The sequence below is a fragment of the Lipophrys pholis genome (assembly GCF_963383615.2).
Source record: "Lipophrys pholis genome assembly, chromosome: 2".
Classification (NCBI taxonomy): domain Eukaryota; kingdom Metazoa; phylum Chordata; class Actinopteri; order Blenniiformes; family Blenniidae; genus Lipophrys; species Lipophrys pholis.
The window spans coordinates 31,947,520-31,969,655 of NC_137636.1; the positions used below are offsets into that span (position 1 = coordinate 31,947,520).

At 43.1% G+C, this 22,136-nt stretch overlaps 2 protein-coding genes across 2 annotated transcripts; both read left to right on the forward strand.

Annotated features, from left to right (window-relative positions):
- The first annotated feature begins 1,403 nt into the window (after nucleotides 1-1,403).
- adgrg3 (adhesion G protein-coupled receptor G3) lies at nucleotides 1,404-10,749 on the forward strand. The gene is made up of 12 exons (XM_080493489.1): nucleotides 1,404-1,541; nucleotides 1,635-1,686; nucleotides 5,070-5,157; nucleotides 5,271-5,393; nucleotides 5,506-5,652; nucleotides 5,729-5,777; nucleotides 5,845-5,936; nucleotides 7,246-7,364; nucleotides 7,862-8,142; nucleotides 8,238-8,340; nucleotides 8,665-8,990; nucleotides 9,071-10,749. The coding sequence occupies exons 1-12, from the start codon at nucleotides 1,484-1,486 to the stop codon at nucleotides 9,184-9,186; spliced, it is 1,554 nt and encodes a 517-aa protein (XP_080349615.1). The 5' UTR covers nucleotides 1,404-1,483; the 3' UTR covers nucleotides 9,187-10,749.
- A 4,326-nt stretch (nucleotides 10,750-15,075) lies between these two features.
- Nucleotides 15,076-21,922, forward strand: slc7a6os (solute carrier family 7 member 6 opposite strand). The gene is made up of 5 exons (XM_080458549.1): nucleotides 15,076-15,293; nucleotides 18,261-18,590; nucleotides 20,201-20,392; nucleotides 20,534-20,666; nucleotides 21,194-21,922. The coding sequence occupies exons 1-5, from the start codon at nucleotides 15,105-15,107 to the stop codon at nucleotides 21,322-21,324; spliced, it is 975 nt and encodes a 324-aa protein (XP_080314675.1). The 5' UTR covers nucleotides 15,076-15,104; the 3' UTR covers nucleotides 21,325-21,922.
- Nucleotides 21,923-22,136: the final 214 nt, after the last annotated feature.

The window sequence follows — 22,136 nt, forward strand, 5'->3', positions numbered from 1 at the left end:
AAAGTGCTGACGCAGGTCGTTCTTGAAACTGCAAAATTACACACCATTCTTTATGAGACAAAAACAAGATTTCCCAAACACTTTTATATGTAAACGAAAATTGATTGAAACAGAGATACTCGCTTTTTAGATTTGTTTCTTCATATATGTCATTGTTAACTCTGTAAATACTACTTTCTTTCTTTTGTTGTTTGTGCCTCTATGCTGCCTCTTTGCAAGCAAGCCATTGTAAATGAGAACTGGTTTTTAATGGACCTGGTTAAAAAAAAAAAGAAAAATAATAAAATGCAATTATAACAAAAGCACGTCAGATTTAGAATCCTTCAGTCCTTGAGTGTGACAGCAACGCAAATGGTTTTCTTTCAGCTGATAGATTTCATCATAGTCACACCATCACCTGTTTCTTTTCGTAGCGGTTTGTTTGTCGGCCCGTTGATCTCACCGTCAGGCAGAGAGGTGAGGGCTGTTTGCACTATTACTTTACCACAATAAATGTGGCCTCCTTCACTCCTTTCCCCCTGCTCTGACTCCACCACATCGCTTCACTTCACATTTTTAATGGATTTTTTTTTTCACACCTTTCTTTATTGAAGATTTTTTAACAACAAAAACAAACTAAATCCAAACAAAACGGTCCAGACACAAAACAAATCCTGCAAAACAAAAGATGTGTTCATGTAATTTAAAAAAAAAAAATGTTTTCTTTATGTCTTATAGATAAAGAAACAGACAAAAGAAAACGGAGAGAAGAACAATTTTATAGTGATCTGAATCACACACACACACACACACACACACACACACACACACACACACACACACACACACACACACACACACACACACACACACACACACACACACACACACACACACACACAGGTACGATTAATGTAAGACAGGAGTCAAGAGAAAATTAAACCAAAAACTGACAAAAGCAGACAAAACAACAATAGAAATAATATTAACTACAGATGTTTCAATAATCTTCAGATCTGCGTATGGACTGGATTGAATTTCTTTGAGTTTTCAGCTTTATGAAACATTTGGATCGTGTGTGAGTTTCACTTCCCTGCTGAGCTAGTCTCAGTAACTTAACTTTTATGACCGTTTCTTCTTGCGTGTGTGGGAAAACTGCAATGTTAGGAAACTTCCTCTTTCTTCTGAAAAGCTTCTTGCGTTTTTGTGCTTTTAATAGCAGCAAAACTATGATGACTTTTTGATTTTAATCTGAATACAAACGAAAATGAAATCCTCCATACGAAGCAGGAATTGTCCTCAAACTGTAAAAAAGCAGTCGGAGAGATTTTTTTTTTCTTTACTTCTGGCAACCTTTGAGGACCTTTGTGCCATGAATCACTTCCTGTTGTTGGACGTCAGCCTCCGCACTGCCACAAGCATGTGACGTTTGATGATGTGAAACTCCCCTGGCATCCTCGAGCAGAGCGGTGTCACACATGGAGCATTGACAAGCGGCAACAAGATGTGGATCACTGGTTTTCTCATTGCACTCGTCTGCTTCTCCTCATCCCGAGCTAGATGTGAGTAAACTTCTCTTCATCCATCTGAAGACCATCAGAGGATCTCCTGTGTCTGTGACCCTCTTCTAAATCTTGTCTGTTTCCCGTCAACAGACAGCTGTCAGCGCGTCTTCAGTGACTGCTATGAGTACAACAACTGGCCCGAGTAAGAGTTATCTCTTCTGTTTCTGTCGTTTCTCACACTTCACACCGTGTGAAGTGTGAGAAACAGTAAACACAGTAAAAAAGCATCATTTTGCATCATTTTGTTGGTGTGAATCACACCAACAAAATGATGCTTATTTACTGATTTATTGGTCTTTTCTCAACCCGTCTGTGTATTACCCATCTGAAAACTGTTGTTGGGGCGCCTGTGGCTCTCAGTTGGAACATTACAAGTTCGATTTTCCCTCTCTGACACTGAACTCCAAACTGCTCCCAGTGGATGGACTGAGCATCTTGCATGGCAGCCGCCTCCACTGGTGTGTGACTGGGTGAATGTGATTAACAGTGCAGAATGTTCAAGCTGCTGGATAAGTGAAATCCAACTCCTGAAGACTAACGATAACATATCAGAATTGGCCATCTCTTCAACGTCTAAGTTAAGTGTGTAACTTAGACGTTCAAGAGATGGCCAATTGCCATGGCCAATGGCAAATGGCCAAATCATATTATATATATATATATATATATATATATATATATATATATATATATATATATATATATATATATATATATATATATATATATATATATAAAGAGAGAGGGAGAGAGAGAGCGAGAGAGCGAGCAGAGAGTAGTCGTAATGTAATGCGCGAGCTGATTATGATTATCTCCAGTACACCTTCAAGTAATTCACCAATAAAAATGAGTGGGTTTTTTCCGATCATGTACAACAGATATAAAAGGAAACAAGAGAAACAAATGAATCAAAATAAAAAAGAGGCACTCAATGAGACATCCGGAGGACACTCAACACACACTCCACTTTTACAATATGTGTGTTACATATTCGAAAAAAGGGTTTGGAAGAGGTATAACTTTTTTAATTATACCCCTTTACACAAAAGATTCATTATATATATATATATATATATATATATATATATATATATATATATATATATATAGTTTTCTAATGTTTCTTAATTGACTTCAATGTTATTCTGCCCTCCACCTAAAAAACCAAAACAGTGAGGATTTATACAGACAGATTATAGCCTCTCTACCAATACTCCCAATCCTATTACCCACAAGCCCTTGCTGTCACAGCAAAATCCTGTTCCTCACCAGAATCAGCTCTTTATTTTATTTTTAAACTGCATTAAGTTTGATAATTGTTTAATCTCTATAAGTAAATCCTTCCATAATTTTACATCATGGATGGAGACACAGAAGCGCTTCTGGGTGGTGTAGACTTCACAGGTTTTTAACTGTAACTATTTTCTCTCTCGCTCAACATTTTATGAATGTTGCCCGGCAGCAAGTTGTTCTTTGCTTTAAACAGTATTTGGATAGTTTTGAACGCAATCGGGTCCATGAATTAAAATATTTTGGACTATAAGAACAGCGAATTAGTGTGATCCAGATAGTCAACATTGTGTACAATTCTAATTGCTCTTTTTGTAAAATAATGTGTAGAGTGATCAACCTTTAGCCTTTTTTTAAATGAAAATTGAAAGGAAAAACAACTAATTCAGGAAGAAATCTTCACATTGAACCAATAAGATTTCTGTCCCACCCAGACCGAAGCCTGCGTCGACCACAGTCTCGTGTATTTTTAGACAACAGAGTTTTTTTTTTTAAAAAGTCATCAATCCTCAGCAATCAAGTTAAATATTTTTATACAGCATAGTTGTTTTGTTTGTTTGCCTATGCTGCAAAATATAAGATTGAAGTAATTTCTCCTAGTTTTTTCAATCTGGTGTTGCATCTGAACCCACGCAGCTCAAACAAGCCTGCTACTCTTTTATTCTGTCTATAATAAGAGTGAAGTTAACAGAAATATAGTCATGGCTATTCTATCACATTTACCAGGTTAGAGCTTCAAGCTGAGGTCTGAGGTTCAAAATGCACTCATAGACATGACCTGACCACATCTGCGAGGCAGAGTGTGACTCCTGAGTGAAGTTGAAGGGTAAAGTAGAATAACAGAGTCGTGGGGGGTGGGGTGGGGGGGGGGGGGGGGGGGGTGACAAATAAAGATGGCCGTTATACACATATTTTAAAGGCTTTGAGCAACATGTACACTATTTTTTCGGCCGTCTTTTCCAAAAATTGACCGTCCAAATGCAACTGGACGGCCCGCTGCCTAAAACCATGTATGGAGGAGCGGCAACGCAGCCATCTGCTGATTGGTAGTGAAGATCGTCACTCTCGACTTGCCTGCATTACTTAAGTATTTCATCGGCCGTAGACCCTCCCGTTGTTGTTTACATATGCTGCTTTGTGCTCACTGGTTGTTTTGTTAACTGGGTTTATTGAAACGTCAACGCGCAACACAACGTCGGGGTCTTTTAACGAGGTACAGACGCTGCGTTCTTCGTCCGGCATGCCACGGCATTGTTCACAACCCCGTCTACATTCTAACCTTACTGCCTGCGATGGGACCGCGTGACAGAGTTAGGTCTGGGTGTGCTTTGCCATACCATACCCTCCCTCCCTGCTGTGCTCCGGCTCGTACTGCGGTGGGACCGCGGCTTTAGGGATGCACCAAGAGAACAAGTATGAGTGCCCTCAGCTACTTCCAGATACTGAGTACCAAAATGAGTACCTATTAAATCTGGAATGTATGATTTGGCTCCCCACTATTCCCACTCCCCGAGAAAGGCCAGTCGCATGGTTTTTAAACAACAAAGAAAGCAGTTTATTTTTCTTCGGATGTGCGCTTTGCCTAAAACAACAAACACCTTCCAAAAAAGAATCAAAAGTGAACTTTCTAACGTAAAGTCCAACCTTTCAAAACCGGAGAAAGACATGACAATGCCAAATAAAAGTTGTTCTCACTCCTACTTACACTGCCTTAAGTGCTCCATATACCTTTAAAGTCACTGCACAGCAACACAGGGACAACAGTGAATTACCGTGAACTACGGTGACTCTCGTAGTTTCAAAGCATATTCTATTAGTGCCATTCAACAATTACAGTTTTAACAATTTGTTTTATTAAATACTTTTATCCTTCAATTATTTCTTTATATAAGGATTACTGCTTGGAAATGAATGCTGAGAAAAGCTTTCTCATTCACCTGCTGACTTCAAGGAGAAAATATACTTTAAAGTATTGCTATAAGCAAAGACTGTAAAGGTTTGGACAAACAAATGTCTCCCAAAATATCCTCTGTTTATTGTCTTCTTTACTATCAAAATGGAGCTTTCCCAGTTGGTGTTAGAGAAACTGTCTCATATTGAGAGCATGTCTCGGGCATTGGCTGAATTTAAACAGATTTGTGTACAGATATTTAAAGAAACAACAACTAATGTGTTCACTCTTAATAGACCTGCAGACCTGTGACGGTGAGAAATGTCTGGTATGTGTTTCTATAGGTGTTACGAGAGCAGGATCATAACCTGCTCAACCCCACGTCTTCCGACGCCCGGTTTTGTGCAACGGCAGGTCAACACGTCACTAGAGGCAAGGCAGCATGTGGCTTCTTCTTTGACGGCCTTTTGTTGAGTTTTGTTTGCATTTCGAGACAGTTGTTGACAGTCTTTGTGAGAACATGTTTTTGTGTGTGTGGACTTCAGGCTGAAGTCACTCCCACCTCAGACCACAGGGTAACCATCCCGTCCTCAGCTCTGCAGAAAAGCACAGAGTCCTCAGATGAAGTGGTGGTTGTGGTCGCGCTCATCAGCAGCACGTATTTTAAGGTCTGTCAGCTGTGTGAGGCTGTCCTGCACATCCCTCATGTTGATTTGATCGGACTAAGAGTCACGCCGTGCTTTATATGTCTGATTAACCTGTTCCTCATTCCTGTGGCAGTCGAGACCCCCGAAGTCGAGGGCCTTCCGACAGCCTGTCCTGTCGGGTTCTATTTTAAGGGGTCAGGTCTTGGCAGTGACGGTAGGAAGACGTCGGCTCCAAAACCTATCCCAGCCCGTCAAGTTAGCCTTCAGTCACAACGCCAGCGTAAGAGACGGCCTCGGCAGCTCGTGTCAGACCTGGTCTCCATCTTGTTGTGACGCTCTCTGTTCTCATGGTGCAGGTGGAAAATGGAACGTGCATGTTTTGGCTGCATCACCTGGATGGAACAGGTGGGCTGTGATGGTGTTTCTACTCTGACTTGAGTGAAGGAAGTGATGCTGACGGAATGTTTTTCAGGCAAGTGGAGCACTGACGGCTGCCTCACCACAGACACCGGATCCCACTATGTCTGCAACTGCAACCACCTGAGCTTCTTCGCAGTGCTTGTGGTAAAACGAATACGCTTCTGCATGCTAGTTACACATTTCACCTCTCCTCCTCCCACAGACCAAAGCCCCACTTACACAGCAACGCTTCAAGCGAAAAGCCCCACTTTGGAAGCCATTTTCAAAGAGTTGTGTTATCAGTGGCTCCAAGCACCGTTGTCGTGTAAATGAGGCCTAAGTCCTGTTCAATCAGGGCAGCTGTTGTAGCAGTTTTATCACTTTCACCATTTCCTGAAGACACAGAATGATTTGATCCATATTTTATTTTAACGATTCTTTTATATAACAGTCCAAGGTAACAACCAGTAATGTGATATAGCCAATCACTTGATACCTGCCAATAATGTTGTAATTTTGGCCTTTTTTAATGTATCAAAGCACATAATGTAATAACTTTCCAATAGATGAAGAAAGGTATTCAATCGTTTACCACAATAATAAGTTATTACATGATTGAAGCAAAATTAAAAGAATAATTTAAAAATGCAATAACTTCATCCAAAAATGTAATAATACATTAATAAGACTACAGTTCCAGAAGTTTTTTGCAGGTTTTGTGACGTTTGCTAATACAAACTTGATAAAACTTGATGGAATACTTTTCATGTTTCATTAAAGATACAAACTGCAGTATTCTCTCAATACTGGTTGTTAAAAATCTTTTACTATTTTATTTAATTTTTTTATTACTGGCTTGATTGCCTTCAGTATGTCCAAAATTATTCCATTGTTGGTTGTTATTAGGAATGCACCGTTACCACTTTTTTAAAGTACGAGTACTAACCTTTAGCTACTTGTCAATACCGAGTACTGATAAGAGTATATAATTAAGCCAAATTGATACTCAATACACAAACGATAATCATGTTTAGCATGTAGCATTGCTGGTGTTTGTGCCCCAAAACTCTTTAGCATGTAGCATGTAGCATGTAGCACGGCCTGGAATTACATGCTGAGCAGTGAAACTACTGAGTGACATCTGGCTAACTCTGCTGGTCCAAAAGTCTCTGGTGACTAAGTTGCTGGAGTTGTCCTTTACCCTCTTCCCCCCCTGCATTATGTTACGTAGTACTCGCCGGGTTGTATCAGGGATCTTTTTACAAGATTGGGTACTCCGTGCAGTATCAGACCAAAGGCCTGATACTAGTATTGGGATCAATGCATCCCTTGTTGTTACAGACCTCAAAGTGTGACATAAGAGGTAAAAGCCACGGTAAAAATCGAATATGAATATTTCTTCACACTCAAGTTATTTGAAAGCAGCAGGGAGCCACATAGTGCTGGTTTAGAACTGTCCTTTACTCTTTTGCAGAACCCGAAAATTTCACTGGACAGAAAGACTGTGATGACTCTGAGCTACATCACATATGTGGGATCGACGCTCTCGGTAGTCCTCACCATCATCAGCCTGATCATCTACATCTGCCTACAGTAAGTTGTCTCGTCCTTGCAAACGCTTGAAAGAAACACTAATAAAAGTGTTTGATTTCCGTGATGTGAGCGTTTGTAATTTTTGATTTCCACCCATGTATTGAATGCATTCTCAGCTCTGAGTGAGAAGGTCACAGCTTTGAATCCAGGTTTTGTATGAGGGCCTTTCTCTGTAGAGTTTGCATGTTCTTTTTGTGCATGTCTGGGTTTTCTGTGGGTCTACAGTGCAGAAGTATGTTTGAGGAAATTGGTGGCTCTGAATTCTATGTTTTTTCTGTGATCAGAATGTAACCTGCCTCCAACTATAGTCAAGTGTGATCAGATTCTGCTAATTGGATAAACAGGAACATGAATATATTACATTTACGGCCATTATGGGAACTAATTTAAAGCTATTTCGTTTGGATGCTAAATTCCTAAAAGGACCTGAGTCCTGAGTCGGTCTACATTAACAAAACAGACAATATGCCGATGATACGCCGTTGTCTGCCTTTCAGCGGGCGACGTCCTGAGAAGTCCATTGCTGTTCATATGCAGCTGACGGGAGCGCTGCTGGGCCTCCACCTCAGCTTCCTGCTGTCCAGCTTCTGGTCCAGGCTGCAGGGGCAGAACCAGGAGGGCTGGGTGTGCAGCGCTCTGGGCTTCTTCCTGCACTGGTCCCTGATGGCCACCCTCAGCTGGAGCGTCCTGGAGGGCTTCCACCTCTACCTGTTGCTCATCCGAGTCTTCAACATCTACGTGAGGAGATACATGCTGAAGCTCAGCCTGGTGGGATGGGGTGAGGACAGTCTGTTTGGAACAGTGTCGTTATTCACAGCGCAGCTTTAAGCTAAACAGAGTACAGAAAGTTTTCTGGGTTCTGTCTTTCCGCAGGTTTTCCCACTCTGGTCGCAGCTGTTTGTGCCATTTCAGGGGTTTATGGGACTTTTAGAGTCAATATGACCGATACGAGCAGCCATGTTTCAGAGGCACAGATGTAAGAACACACGTGAGCACAGACACACACACACACACACACACACACACACACACACACACACACACACACACACACACACACACACACACACACACACACACACACTTGCATGTTCATGATGTGTGGTCTTCATGATATTTGATGTTCATGATGTTTGATGTCCATGATGTTTTGTCTTCCTGATGTTTTGTCTTCATGATGTTTTGTCTTCATGATGTTTTGTCTTCCTGATGTTTTGTCTTCATGATGTTTTGTCTTCCTGATGTTTGGTCTTCCTGATGTTTGGTCCTCCTGATGTTTGGTCTTCTGGATGCTGGGCAGATGTTGGCTGAGCAGTGCCTTCCCACACATGCTCCCGGTGGCCTACAGCACCACTGTGGTCTTCTCCTGCCTGGTGGTCCTGTATAACTCCTGCATGCTGGGCCTGGTGGTGCTGAAGCTCTGGAAGCTGAGAGTGGGCAGCAGAGGCTTCGAGAGCGGCTACAACTGGAGGAATACATACAGGGAGCGGGGAGGCCAGGTGTGGAAGGACTGTGCCACTGTGCTGGGTCTGAGCTGTGTGCTCGGGTTACCCTGGGGCCTCGCCCTCACCACTCACATCTCCACAGCCGGCTTCTACGTCTTCACTGTGCTCAACTCCCTGCAGGGTGAGTATACGGGATTGTTCATGCTGCGTTCGCTGCACATGATCCTCTGAAAGATCTGACTGTGTGTCTTCTCCGGTCAGGTGTCCTCGTCTTCCTCTGGTCTCTGGCTTTGACCTGCAAGTCTCGATCTGAGAACAACTTATCAAGCAAGGACACCTCCTCGCAGAAATACATGACCACCAGCTTCAACAGCTGATACACACACACACACACACACACACACACACACACACACACACACACACACACACACACACACACACACACACACACACACACACACACACACACACATCACCTACATTAGGTGACTAATGGACTCACATTTCATGGGTTCTTCCTCAGCAAATCGCAAATATTTATTTTTTCTGCAAATCAGATTTTTTTATATGAATTTTCCACTGAATTCTTCATTAAAATTACATTTTCACCAGTTTTAGAATTAACCTTAATAAAGGCGGCTCTGTTATTTTTCTGTTGAGGTTGTTTTCATTGGAGAAGCACCTCGTTCATCTTGAACCTCAGCAGCATGAGACATGACCTGTTAGCATTAACATGCATCTACAGAGATTAAAATGAACAGGCGACATGAGACACAGATGAGCAAACTGAGCGGGCCCCATCAGTGATACCGGTAACGCATTAATTAGTAACGCGTTACTCTGTTAATCAGATTGAAGTTATTTATCCAAGTCACTGTGCGTTACTATTGTAGCGTCCTGCAGGACGAGTTTCTTGGGTTAGGGTTAGGGGGGCAATTAAAATGTTGCATAGAGCAGGTAGGTGGACCAGACTGGTAAAATATTGCTATAATAAACTTTAAATTTATACTTGAAAGTTTAGCTTTGTTGTGACACGCAGTGTACGTGATGAAATTGTCTATATTTCTGCAAGGTCACACAATTACTACTGAAAATGACTACAATCTCAACATAAATTCAATTTTAATGAAACAGTCTCGTGCAAAATACAGCCCAGGGTGGAAAACCAATCAGGTCCGCCACTGACAGTGACGTGTCCGCCCAGTACAGAGTGTCCACTCTCACCGGGTCCACTTGTCGGTGGTTCTACTGTATATTGATAAAAGAACAATTGGCCCACTTGGTCAAACAATTGGCCCACTTGGCCTCAATGCAGTAGCATATAGCATATAGCCTGCTGTATGGGCATTTGGCATGGTGCCATTATGTAACTTGAGAACAAACCCACATAGGGCCAATATCTCAGTCTATGTATTGACCTTATTCCGCTCCGCCCACTTTCAATTCTCCGTTCTTCCGAATTTTGTCTTATGTATTTCTGGTTACCAAAAATGACATTGTGGTGGACGGCAGCGCAATGTATTTATCTCGTCTATAAAACTACCATAAATCATGACAAACAACGCTGCTACCAGGATATTAAAGTGGGAACATTAAAACTGAGCTGGTATGATCGGACGAGGCATCATGTTGCCTCATCCTTCTTTAATTTTGACCTGAGAGGAAGACATGAGAAAGGACTGTGGTAACTTCCAGTGACCTCCTCATCCTGTCATTAGAGGCTCACGAAGCAGCTATGATAAACTTTAAGAGTACTGAGGTGTACCAGTATCTACACAGTGGAAAGGTGGGCCGTGTGTTGATAAGACGAGACGTAGAATTCACCTTTTGAAGGCAGATGCTAGTCAGCTAGCGCTAACTACCATGCTTCCTGCAGCTTCAATATTGTGGAAGGTTTAAATCTCATTATATGAAATAAACCAAGATGCAATCCTTTCAAACTTGTTATTCTTTATTACAACTATGAGATTTATACATTGAGATGTGGACAACTCTGTACTCGTTCATCTTCTACATCAGAGATTTTGTTGCTTTAAAGGTTCCACAGTGCTGCACAAATCCACAGGTGGTATGTTGCTCCACAACAGTCCTGTCTCTCTTCTTTATTTTGTTTCAACTGCTTTCACCTCGTTATCCAGTTGTTATGACGGCTCCACACAGAGCCTCTAATGCTACACACGGCTAGCCGGTTAGCCACGGAGCACTAACATACACAGCTAGCCATGGCCAGACATGGATCACCGGATCAGCAACACAAACAGCCGGTCGTGGAACACCGGAGCAGACACATGGCTAGCGGCGGTTAGCCACGGAGCACTGACAGACTTTAGCCATGGCTAGCTGCAGAGCACTGGAGCAGCAACACTTACGACTCTAGCCACAGCGAGACACGGTGCACCGATCCACACACAGCCAGCTGGCTAGCCACGGAGCATCAATCCACATGAACGATGTTGATAACTCTTAATTAGAGATAAATTGTTCTCCGTACAGAAAGAGCTGGTACTATGAGCAAAGATAGAATACTACAGTAGTCCCACCCACCGGAAGTTGTAAAACAAAATGATGCAATATCGTCTAATTTTTGGCGCCGAATAAGATCAATTAGCCATGTAGGCCCCACGCAACAACTGTTGGCTGAGGAGGGGGGCTCTCTGGGTGGGATGCAGGAAGGTTCATGGGATTGCAAGTGCATTTGGTTTTATTCACATTCTGCACCGAAAGAGGTGGTATCGCATCTAAAAGCTGGAACCCAAAAGAAAGCAGGAGGAGTCTTAAGATATAAGCCCTGGTTTCGTGACATTGTTTCAAGAGAAAATGCATAATATTTGTGTTTTTGTTTCAGAAAAGTTTAGCATTTAAACAGCAACATTTTGAAAACGATGCCCATTTCCAAGGAAAGGGCAGAAATGCTGCAAAACAGTGAGTTTTCACTGTTGATTGTTTTTTGTAATGGGACCACACAAACATGCAGCAGAGAACAATATGCTATAAACATTAACAATGGGAATACGACCAAGTTGGATTGTTTTTATTGTGACTGTTGACACTTAAAAGCGGAGTGAGCGCTCTTTAAAGGCAGTGTGAGAGCTCTGTCATGAAATTTAAAGACATGGTGAGAGCTCTGTCGTGAGATTTAAAGGTGGAGTGAGAGCTCTGTCCGAATTGAAAGGCGAAGTGAGAGCTCCACCATGAAATTTAAAGACATTGTGAGAGCTAGTGATGGCCAAATAGATGGCCCTGTCTGTTCAACAAATGTTTGAAAGCACGCGTCAGTGCTAGTCCTTCAGCCTCGATCTTCAAACCAATAGTGCCATCTGGTGGAGTCAGAAAATAAAGAAGGTGGTTCATGAGGCTTCATGAAACTTGGTTTGGCCATCACTAGTGAGAGCTCTGCCTCGAGATCTAAAAGCGGAGTGAGAGCGCGGCCATGAATTTTAAAGACACAGTGAGCACTCTGTTGCGCTTCAGGTGGACTCTTCCTTTCGGGCAATATTAGTAACCATCTAAAGACCACCCAAATACAAAGCAAACTTCTTTCATGAGTTTAGCAAACTGCTGTCTGCTGGATGCATTGATTGTGACTCTGTTGTAGTATTGGGTGATTTTAATATTCATTGTGATAATCCAGAAGATAACAGTGCTAATGAACTTCTGAACATCCTTGAATTCTTTTAACTTTTCCAGCATGTGACAAATTCCACACACAACCAGGGACACATCTTAGACTTGGTTCTTTCCAAAGGCCTAAACGTTTCTGAGGTTGTGGTGAAAGATGTGCCTGTTTCTGGCCATTACCTTGTTTCATTTACCTTGTTTCATTTAAAGTCTCTATCTCAGCGGACAGCGGTAGAAGTAAAACAGAGTTGATCAGAAAACGTCACATTGATGAAAACACACGGCAAGTCTTCAGCCAGACATTCACTAGCATGCAGCTCTGCCTGCAGCTTCTATCAACAACCTTGTAGATAAGCTCAGCTCTAAAGTTAGAAGCATCATCGATACCGTAGCACCAGTCAAAGCTAAAGTAGTGTGTGATAGGAGGAAAGCTCCATGGGGGAATAATAGACTGGTTAAGGCCCAAAAAAGAGAGTGCAGACAGGCAGAGCACAGGTGGAGAAAATCTAAGCTTCATTATGACATCTACAAAGAAACGCTTCGCATATATAACCAAGAATTAAAAAGGGCCAGACAATCTTTCTACGCTGAGGTTATCATCAAGTACAGTAATAATGCTCGTACTTTGTTTAGTGTTGTGGACAGACTGACTAATCCCTCGCCATCAGTACCTCCTGGACTTTTATCGGATGCATCTTGGAATGATTTTGCATCCTATTTTACCCATAAAATGACTCAGATCAGACTGAGAGTCAGTCAGTCAACCTCAGGCATTACGACTGGAACACTTGAGCCTCCACACAAAGATGTTCTGTCTAATCTGGCAGATGTTCACCTGTTAGACTGAGCAGCACTAACCCACATTGTTCAACACCTCAAACATACAACATGCAGCCTCCACACTCTGCCCCATAAAGTTTTTTAAAGATGTTTTTAACTGTTTAGCTCCAGATGTACTACAGAGAGTAAACAGCTCTCTTCAGAAAGGTGTTTTTCCCAAAACTCTAAAGACAGCCCTTATCAAAGCTCTTTTATAAAAGAGTAATCTGGATCCTTCATTAATCAATAAGAAGTAAGATTATTGAAAAGGTAGTTTTTGCACAACTTAATGCTTTTATGGCACAAAACAATTACCTAAATGTTTTCCAGTCTGGATTTAGGTCAAACCACAGCACTGAAACACTCTTATTAAAGTGTTGAATGACATCTACATGAGCAGTGACACTTCCAGTGTCTCAGTTTTAGTGTTACTGGATCTTAGTGATGCGTTGGACACAGTTGACCACAACATACTGCTGGACCGACTGGAAAAATGGTTGGGAATAGCTGGGACTGCATTAAGTTGGTCTAAATCCTACTTGCAAGATTGCGACTATTCTGTGTCAATAGCTGACTATGAATCTCAGCAAATTAAAATCACTTGTGGGATTCCTCAAGGCTCTATCCTTGGGCCCCTTTTATTTAACATCTACATGCTCCCACTGGCTCAGATCATGTCACATTAGAACATCTCTTATCATAATTACCAGACGACACACAGCTTTATATATCATATGAGTCAGAACTTTTTACAACTCAACCCAGAGAAAACTGAGCTCATTGTTTTTGGTCCCAAAGAAGAAAGGTTAAAGGTCAGTGCTCATCTTGACTCCATGTCACTCAGGACATCAAATCAGGCCAGAAATCTGGGTGTAGTTCTGGACTCAGACCTGAAATTCAACAGCCACATTAAGACAATAACAAAATCAGCTTACTAACATCTGAAAAATATTGCAAGAATCAAAGGATTTCTGACTCAACAAAATTCTGAGAAACTTGTTCACGCATTTATCTTCAGTTTTTTTAGATTATTGTTACGCTGTGTTCACAGGCCTCAGTAAAAGATCTGTCAGACAACTACAGCTCATCCAGAATGCTGCAGCCAGAGTCCTCCCCAACACAAAGAGGGTGGAGCACATTACACCTGTGCTCCAATCCCTGCACTGGCTGCCTGTGCGCCAAAGGACTGACTTCAAAATCTTCCTTCTGGTCTATAAAGCTTTGAATGGTCTCGGGCCTAAATACATCTCAGATTTACTTGTAGAATATAAAACCTCCAGACCTCTGAGGTCCTCAGGAAGAGGTTTACCCACTGTTCCCAGAGTCAGAAACAAACAAGGTGAAGCAGCTTTTCGTTCCTATGCTCCTCACCTGTGGAACAAACTTCCTGAACACCTGAAGATTGCTGACACACTGACTTCTTTTAAATAAGGACTTAAAACATTCTTGTTTGCACAGGTTTTTGAATAAACAATAGATTTTACTTACTTTATTAAATTTTTCTTAATAAATCTCTTACCTTATTTATTTTACTTTTGTTGCTGTTTTTAAAACTTTTATGCTTTCATTTTTTAAAGCTTTAATGTATTTTATTAATATATTTCTTATGTCTTTGTAATATTTTTCTGTATGTCTTTAATTTATTTTATTTCTTTGTAAAGCACTGTGAATTGCCCTGTGTTTGAATGGTGCGCTCTAAATTAATTGCCTTGGCTTGCCTTGCCTTGCCTCTATCGTGAACTTTAAAGGCGGAGTGAGCGCTCTGTCGTCGCGGTTCTCTCGGTGTCAGAATAAGAGGCGGAGTGAGCGCTCTGTCCGGCAACAGCAGACAGCAGACTCGTCAGTCAGACACAACATGGATCCGAACACGACCATCCTCCGAGTCAAGAGAAAACGGGGCACCGACCCCGCAGACGCTCTGCTCCTGGCCTGCAAGCGTATACGGCCAGAGACGTCCCAGAGCCCCGGTGAAACGGTGCCGGAGCCCAACGAGGCCGAGGTGGAAAACTCTGTCTTCAAACTCGTGGCGACCGTCGCGACGCAGGTGAGAGGCCCGCCGTTAGCCCCGAGCTAAGCCTGCTAACCAGACCCGCCGCTGCCGCCTTATGACGGCTGGTCATCCCCGTGTACCGGATCAGGAGCTGGGCGTGAGGCGACTGTATAAGCTCAAAGTGTCAGTTACAGTCTGAAAACAACCCGCCTGCTCTGCTACTTGTTGTTTTTAGTTTCGTGCTGTTAGCCCCCCTGTGCTAACATGCTAACTGTTAGCTCCGTTTGTTGACGTTGTGACGTAACGTCAGTTCAGAAATGTATTCTTTTATACTATAAAAACAACACTGATACACGGCACGAAGAGCCAAATCTACAGCTATTATCAAAGGTTTTCAGGTCAGCTGGTGAATGGAGCATCAGTTTAATCAGAGATTCAACAGAAAATGTATTTACTGCTTCGAGAGGCGTCACAATGAGTTACAAGAATGGAAACTGGAACCACATCAAGAAATTTGGATTTTATTTGGTAGAAATCGAATAGATCACAGTGTACTCATTTCAATAGTTTTATCAACCTCTCCATGGTGTGGTTAATGGATAGTTCAAGACATTGTAGAACAGCTGATGCATTTTAGAACCTCTGACACTTTCAACAGACCAACAAGTTCTAGAACCTCTGACACCTCCTACAGACCAACAAGTTCGAGACAACTTATACTTTCCATAGACCAACACGTTCTAGAACCTCGGACACTTTCCACAGACCAACAACTCCTAGAGCCTCAGACACTTTCCACAGACTGACTGGTTCTAGAACCATTGACATCTTTTGGAGCCTCTGGACACATTTAAGAAGCCAGACTAGTTCTAGTTCTGCTGGACACATTGTAAAACATCTGACACAGTCGGGAACAGACCTGGGCCTCATAAGGCCCTTTAGCTCTGCTTGACCAGCCCTCAGAGAAATCCTTAATCAAATATTATTGGCTTTAATACACTAAAATGTTCACATTTCTTTCACCTTATTGGCCATTATTAGAATATTGGTTCCATCGAGGACCTTGGCTGTTACAGCTAGCAGTTGTTACCTGTCAAAGTTGGCGTTTCACAGTGGAAAAGAAAGATGTTTAATTAAAAAATATAGTTTTTCTTTACTTAATGAACTCAAAACGTTAAAAAAATGTAATCATGATTTGCAGACGAAAATGGGAAAAGAACGAGGAAAAAGTGACACAGAGCAACAGTAGGTTATTAAAAATTCCTTCTTTTTAATCAAGAGATATTTCTTCTTGAGCAAAACTAAAGTCAACATACCGTATTTTCACGACCAAAAGGCGCACCGTACTAAAAGGCGCAGTCTCAGTTATGTGTGCCATTACTGCATTTAACACACACATAAGGCGCACCTGCTCATAGGGCGCGGGTTCCATGCCCACACTTCCCCCTTTAACGTTCTCATGGTGTCCGCATTACAACAACACACGCACACAAGCATACAAGTGTGCGTATTTAAAAATAGAGCGGGAGCAAAACTGAGTTTGGTTGTGCTTTATTTAAGTATTGATTACAAAGTACTAAAAAATTTTTTTACCTGTAATCGTCATCAATCAAACCCATCAAACTCCTCATCCTCTGTTTCTGAATTGAACAGCTGCGCTAAATCTCCATCAAACATACCAGGTTCATTTTCTTCACGGTCAGAGTCACTTTCCGTGCCGTGCGGCTCCTTGGAAATGATGCCGGCTTTTGCGAAAGCTCGAACAACAGTGCCAGCAGACACGCTAGCCCAAGCATCTACAATCCATTTGCAAATTGTGGCGTAACTCGCCCGGCGCTGCCTTCCACTCTTCGTGAAACTGTGGTCTCCATCGGTCATCCATCGCTCCCACGCCGCGCGCAGCCTTACTTTGAACGGCCGGTTCACACCGATGTCCAGCGGAAATGTTCAATTTTCATTTCTTCTGCTAGCGTTACTGCTTTTAGTCGAATGGTGACCGTCGAAACGCTTCTCCCACTCGTTCTTTGTGCGATGATCCACTGCTCGAGTCTTTCCTCCAACTCGGGCCACCTCGCCTTATGTCCGCGGAAACTCAGCTGCGTCTTCTTCACCTGTCGGAGCTCGTTTTCCAGCTTCCTCCACTTGCGAACCATCGATTCATTAATCTTAAATTCTCTCGCGGCTGCTCGATTTCCATGTTCCTCTGCGTAGCTGATGGCCTTCAGTTTAAACTGTGCTTCATAAGCGTGTCTCTTCGCCATTTTCAGGGTTGTTAAAACAACGATGTTCTGCATAACGCACATACCCGTTCATTTATATACAATCCACGCCCACACTTCCCCCTTTAACGTTCTCATGGTGTTCACTACTACGTCCGCTTTACAACAACAACACACACATAGGGCGCACTGCACCATAGGGCGCGCCGCACATTTTGAAGAAAATCTAAGACTTTTATGTGCGCCTTATAGTCGTGAAAATACGGTAAGTCTCGGCCCTCATAGTCCTAATTATTCATGTGGCCCTTTAGGAAGATTAGTTGCCAACCTCTGGGTGTTGACTTTAATTTGTCATCTAAAAATGGGGACATTTTCCTTTATGTGAAGCACAATTAATCACCCAGATCATCTGTCAATAACAAAATCTCAAATGGATTCTCTTGGAAAAAACCCCAACCTTTATAATAAAATAGTTCAGGTCTGGATTGTTTGACATGATGTGGTCCAGATCACATTGAACCTTGGGACATAAGGACTGAATAAATATTCTGTTGCTCCACTTTAAGAATTTGTGGTAAATCAAAACTTCATTCAGATTGCAACAAAAAATTGTATCCAGATTAGATATCAGTAAACTCTAAAATCTACACATCATTATTTAGACAAAATAATTAGATATAAGAGTAATTAATGAGATTCTAGACTTTATTAGATGGTTGAAAGTACAAAAAACTGACTTGAATCCTGTTCAGCTATAACTAAGTGGAAGCTGATGATGAAGAGGAAGTGCTCTCCTCTGCAGGATGCCCCGGTCCAGACCCAGGTCCGACAGGCTCTGGCCCGGCCCCGGTCGGTCCACGCCCTGCGGCCCTCGGCCTCCAGCTCCCAGAGGATAGCAGGAGACCTGCGCAGCACCAAGTGGAGCACCCGCCGGGAGGAGCGCTACCGGATACTGTCCAGCCACCGCGCCGGGCTGCCCAGCGCCGCCCCGCCGCAGACCACCGACACCGCCCCCCCTGAGGGCGGAGAGGCGCCCGGCGCGGAGACGCCCAAGAACCTGAGTCTCGGAGAGATCCAGGTGGTGGACCTGCTCCACGAGGACGGGGAGGAGCAGAACAAATCTTCAGCCAAGGTCAGTCTGGAGTCTGTCATCAGAACACAAGTCACTGAGGCCCTGCTTACTAAACGAGGCTGTTCAGGCTTTTGGATTCCAGGAATCTGAAATGTTCTGATACACCAGAGACGGTTCTGTCCCCTTAATACTGCTGATTCTCACAGATGAGACTTGTTCGAGTTTCTTCATAATGTCTGACTGTGAACGGTGATGGTGGATTCCTCTCAGGAGTTTGAAACCAAAAATTGACTCGTACGTTTCATCTCACAAGGATCGAATCAGAAATGGTCAAATATGTCGAAATACTAGATTTTTTTCAAACCTGTTGAACAGAGGACTGAAACACCGTCTTCCTTCAAGCAGAGTCACTGTAGTGTCCTCTGAACTGGACCCACTGCCACATTTTTTGAATGTAGAATATGGAGCTGAACATAGACTTGATTAAACTTTCCTGATTTGATGCTGGATGACATTTTTAAATGAAGGTGAATTATGAAAAACATTTAAGGATCTGCTAACTGAGGGGTGTCAAACCCATTTTGGTTCAGAGGTCGGACCAATAAAATACTGCCATTATATCTAGGGATGCACCGATCCACGTTGTTTCACTTCCGATCTGATCCCGATATCTGCCGATACGATACTATTCCGATACCATAGCCCTGTTTGCTTTAATATTATTATTATCAATATTGTTGATTTTATATGAGGCTGTAATAAAGTCCTCTCTACAGTAAAGTATGAAATGTATGAATGTATTCTCTCAAAAGACAACTTGAGGTTAGTATAAGGTCAGAAAAGGAAGCAGTACAAACTATTTTTGTTTAATTTGGACAATGTGGGGGTCTGCGTGACGTCATCATCTCATAAGAAACTTGTTATATCTTTCAAACCTCAGAATCACTTTATTAATCACTGGGGAAATTCTTTAGCAACGCAGTACAACCAGCAGTTTTTTCTAGCTCTAACACAACACAAATGATTGGGACTATTCTCAGGGTGTTTTACGTGGAGTAGGACGCAGCTTCACGAAGGTCTGAGTCACCTGCTACAGCGCGAAGGAGCTGCTTTTCATTGTTTTGATGCCGCGGTCAGTGCTGTTCTCCTCGGAAAGCTGTAGTTTTTAAACGGTGACGTCTGGCTGCAGAGAAGCCGCCTTGCTGTACGTCATGGCTTTGAGGCTAGTTCAATAGCAACGAGGCGGCCAGCTTTGATGGCAGCTTCACTGAGATCGCTCCAAGTCTTGTGTTGTGTCGCTAATCTGAAGAAATTTGTTAAAATATCTAATTACTGGCTCTATGTTTGACGTCCCTGTGCTAAATAGTCCCAGTATTGGTTATAAGATGAATATTTAAAAGTGTTTCTGTGAATTTAACATTTGACAGTAGTTTTCAGAGTTGATGGAGTTGATGGACGGAAACGTCCATCAACTATTTTCTGCTCAGATCCCAACAGCTTCAGAGTCTCTGACGGGTCCCCGACAGTCTCTGAAGGGTCTCTGACAAGTCCCTGATGGTCTCTGAAGGGTCCCTGACGGTCTCTGAAGGGTCCCTGACGGTCTCTGACAAGTCCCTGACGGGTCTCTGGCGGGTCACTGACAGTCTCTGACGGTCCCGGTCTCTCCACAGCTGCAGCCGTCGGACCCTGAGGTCATCCTCTGCAACAACACCAAGATGCTGCGTGAGCAGCTCAGCATATCGGGCGAGGAGCGTCGGCAGGACGAGGACTACGTGTACGACCTGTACTATCAGGAGACGGCCGCACCGGGCTGGATCCAGGACATCCTGTCCGTCAGGGCCTACGCTGACGAGGGAGAACTGGTTTGTGTGGATGGATGATGGACGCACAGATGAATGAGTGCTGACGTCGGAGTGAGTGGATGGAGTCACGGACTGAAGTCTGGAAGCACACGGGCAGCAGGAGTCCTCGCTGGAGGCTTCAGGTGTGCTCCTCTCCCTCAGGTTCCTGACCTGGTGGTCCACGAGGAGGAGGTCTACGAAGACGAGGACGACGAGAACGAGGAGGCCAACTGGAGGAACGACTACCCCGATGAGGAGAGTGGCTCGGACACCGAGCGAGAGGAGCGCTATGGCGGTACGGCCTCTTTTGCTAACCTTGTTGAACTACACAAACCAGGAGCAGTGGGACGAGAACAAATTACTAGAACCGCTAAAACCATCAGAACTGAGGAAAATGTGTCTACAGCAACCGAATCAATGAAATAGTTAGAATTGATAAACTAGTTAAGAAACTGCTAAAGTGGCTTGATGCTCAATGAGCACTAAATACTGTGACGTGTGGATTGACTTTGAATTTGCTACTACGGCTGCCTCTGCAGAGGAAGCAGTAATTAGCTGTAGTTAGCAAACTACGGCTAATTACTGCTGCCTCTGCTAACTACGGCTAATTACTGATGCTTCTGCAAACTACGGCTAATTACTGATGCTTCTGCTAACTACCTGTGCTTAAAAAGTTACAGTGTGAATGATAGGAATTGTAAATTTCATGAAGTCGACCTGTCTTTTGTGTCTTTTGTGTCTTTTGTGTCTTTTGTGTTGTGTGTGTGTGTGTGTGTGTGTGTGTGTGTGTGTGTGTGTGTGTGTGTGTGTGTGTGTGTGTAGGCTACTGGGAGGAGGAGCACTCGTACAGCAGTAGGAGCTGGCAGCGCTACCAGAGGGAGGTGCTCCACGAGCTGGGTTGCCATGGTGACGATGACGGCGAGGACGACGGAGACAAATATGACTCAGATTGACGCCCCCTTCCCCCTCCCGGTGTGAATCTGCCCCCCTACCCCAACCCCACCCTCACACACTCTGCGCACCTCTGTGTCGTCGAGAAGACGACAATATTTTTATCATTCACATTCGAATTTCATCTATTACAAAGAAATGTTTTCTGTGCCAAAGTGTTTCTCTCACTCCGGGCGTAGGGGGCGCTGGTGTTTGTTTTCTTTCTGTGGTGGAGTGACTTTGTGTGTGGCTGTTTGTGGACGTGCGTTAGAAGATGTTGCTTCGTTCCGTTGGCGAGACGCATGTGGCTGCAGAGTTTAGAGTGTTTGCATTTCGTGTGTGTGTGTGCGTGTGGTTATGCGTGTGGTTATGCGCGTGTGTGTGGTTATGCGTGTGTGTTTATGCGTGTGTGTTTATGCGCGTGTGTGTGTGTGTGTGTTTATGCGCGTGTGTGTGTGTGTACACTGTGCGTGGTAGTTTTTCTGCACCAGTTTTCTGTTGTGAGCGTGACAGTTAAGTTCTGACATCCTCCACCGGTTCTTTCTCGGATGCTTGATGGATTTTTTTTTTTTTTTTTTGTAAATATGTAGATGTGTATAAAAAAATAAAAGGAAAGCTTTGAAAATAACATGCTTGAAGTTTTTACATCACGTTGTACAAATGATAAATGTAAAGAACATACGGTTAAAGGTAGTGTGTAATATTTTTAATTCAGACATTAAAGATCAACATTCATGTTGTGCAGAAGTTAGCATGCAAACCAGCTAGCCCCAGCAGGTGTGTTCTGATAAATAATCCAGCCTAGAGTCCTCAACATGGCAGATTGGGAGTAAAA

What these genes read in the sequence shown, in the direction of transcription:
- adgrg3 (XM_080493489.1), top strand. Translation starts at nt 1,484, where the DNA reads ATGTGGATCACTGGTTTTCTCATTGCACTCGTCTGCTTCTCCTCATCC. An exon ending in ATCATCTACATCTGCCTACA is followed by an intron (nt 7,365 to 7,861) that starts GTAAGTTGTCTC and finishes TCTGCCTTTCAG; the next exon opens with CGGGCGACGTCCTGAGAAGT. An exon ending in CATGTTTCAGAGGCACAGAT is followed by an intron (nt 8,341 to 8,664) that starts GTAAGAACACAC and finishes GATGCTGGGCAG; the next exon opens with ATGTTGGCTGAGCAGTGCCT.
- slc7a6os (XM_080458549.1), top strand. Translation starts at nt 15,105, where the DNA reads ATGGATCCGAACACGACCATCCTCCGAGTCAAGAGAAAACGGGGCACC. An exon ending in AGAACAAATCTTCAGCCAAG is followed by an intron (nt 18,591 to 20,200) that starts GTCAGTCTGGAG and finishes GTCTCTCCACAG; the next exon opens with CTGCAGCCGTCGGACCCTGA. An exon ending in GCGAGAGGAGCGCTATGGCG is followed by an intron (nt 20,667 to 21,193) that starts GTACGGCCTCTT and finishes GTGTGTGTGTAG; the next exon opens with GCTACTGGGAGGAGGAGCAC.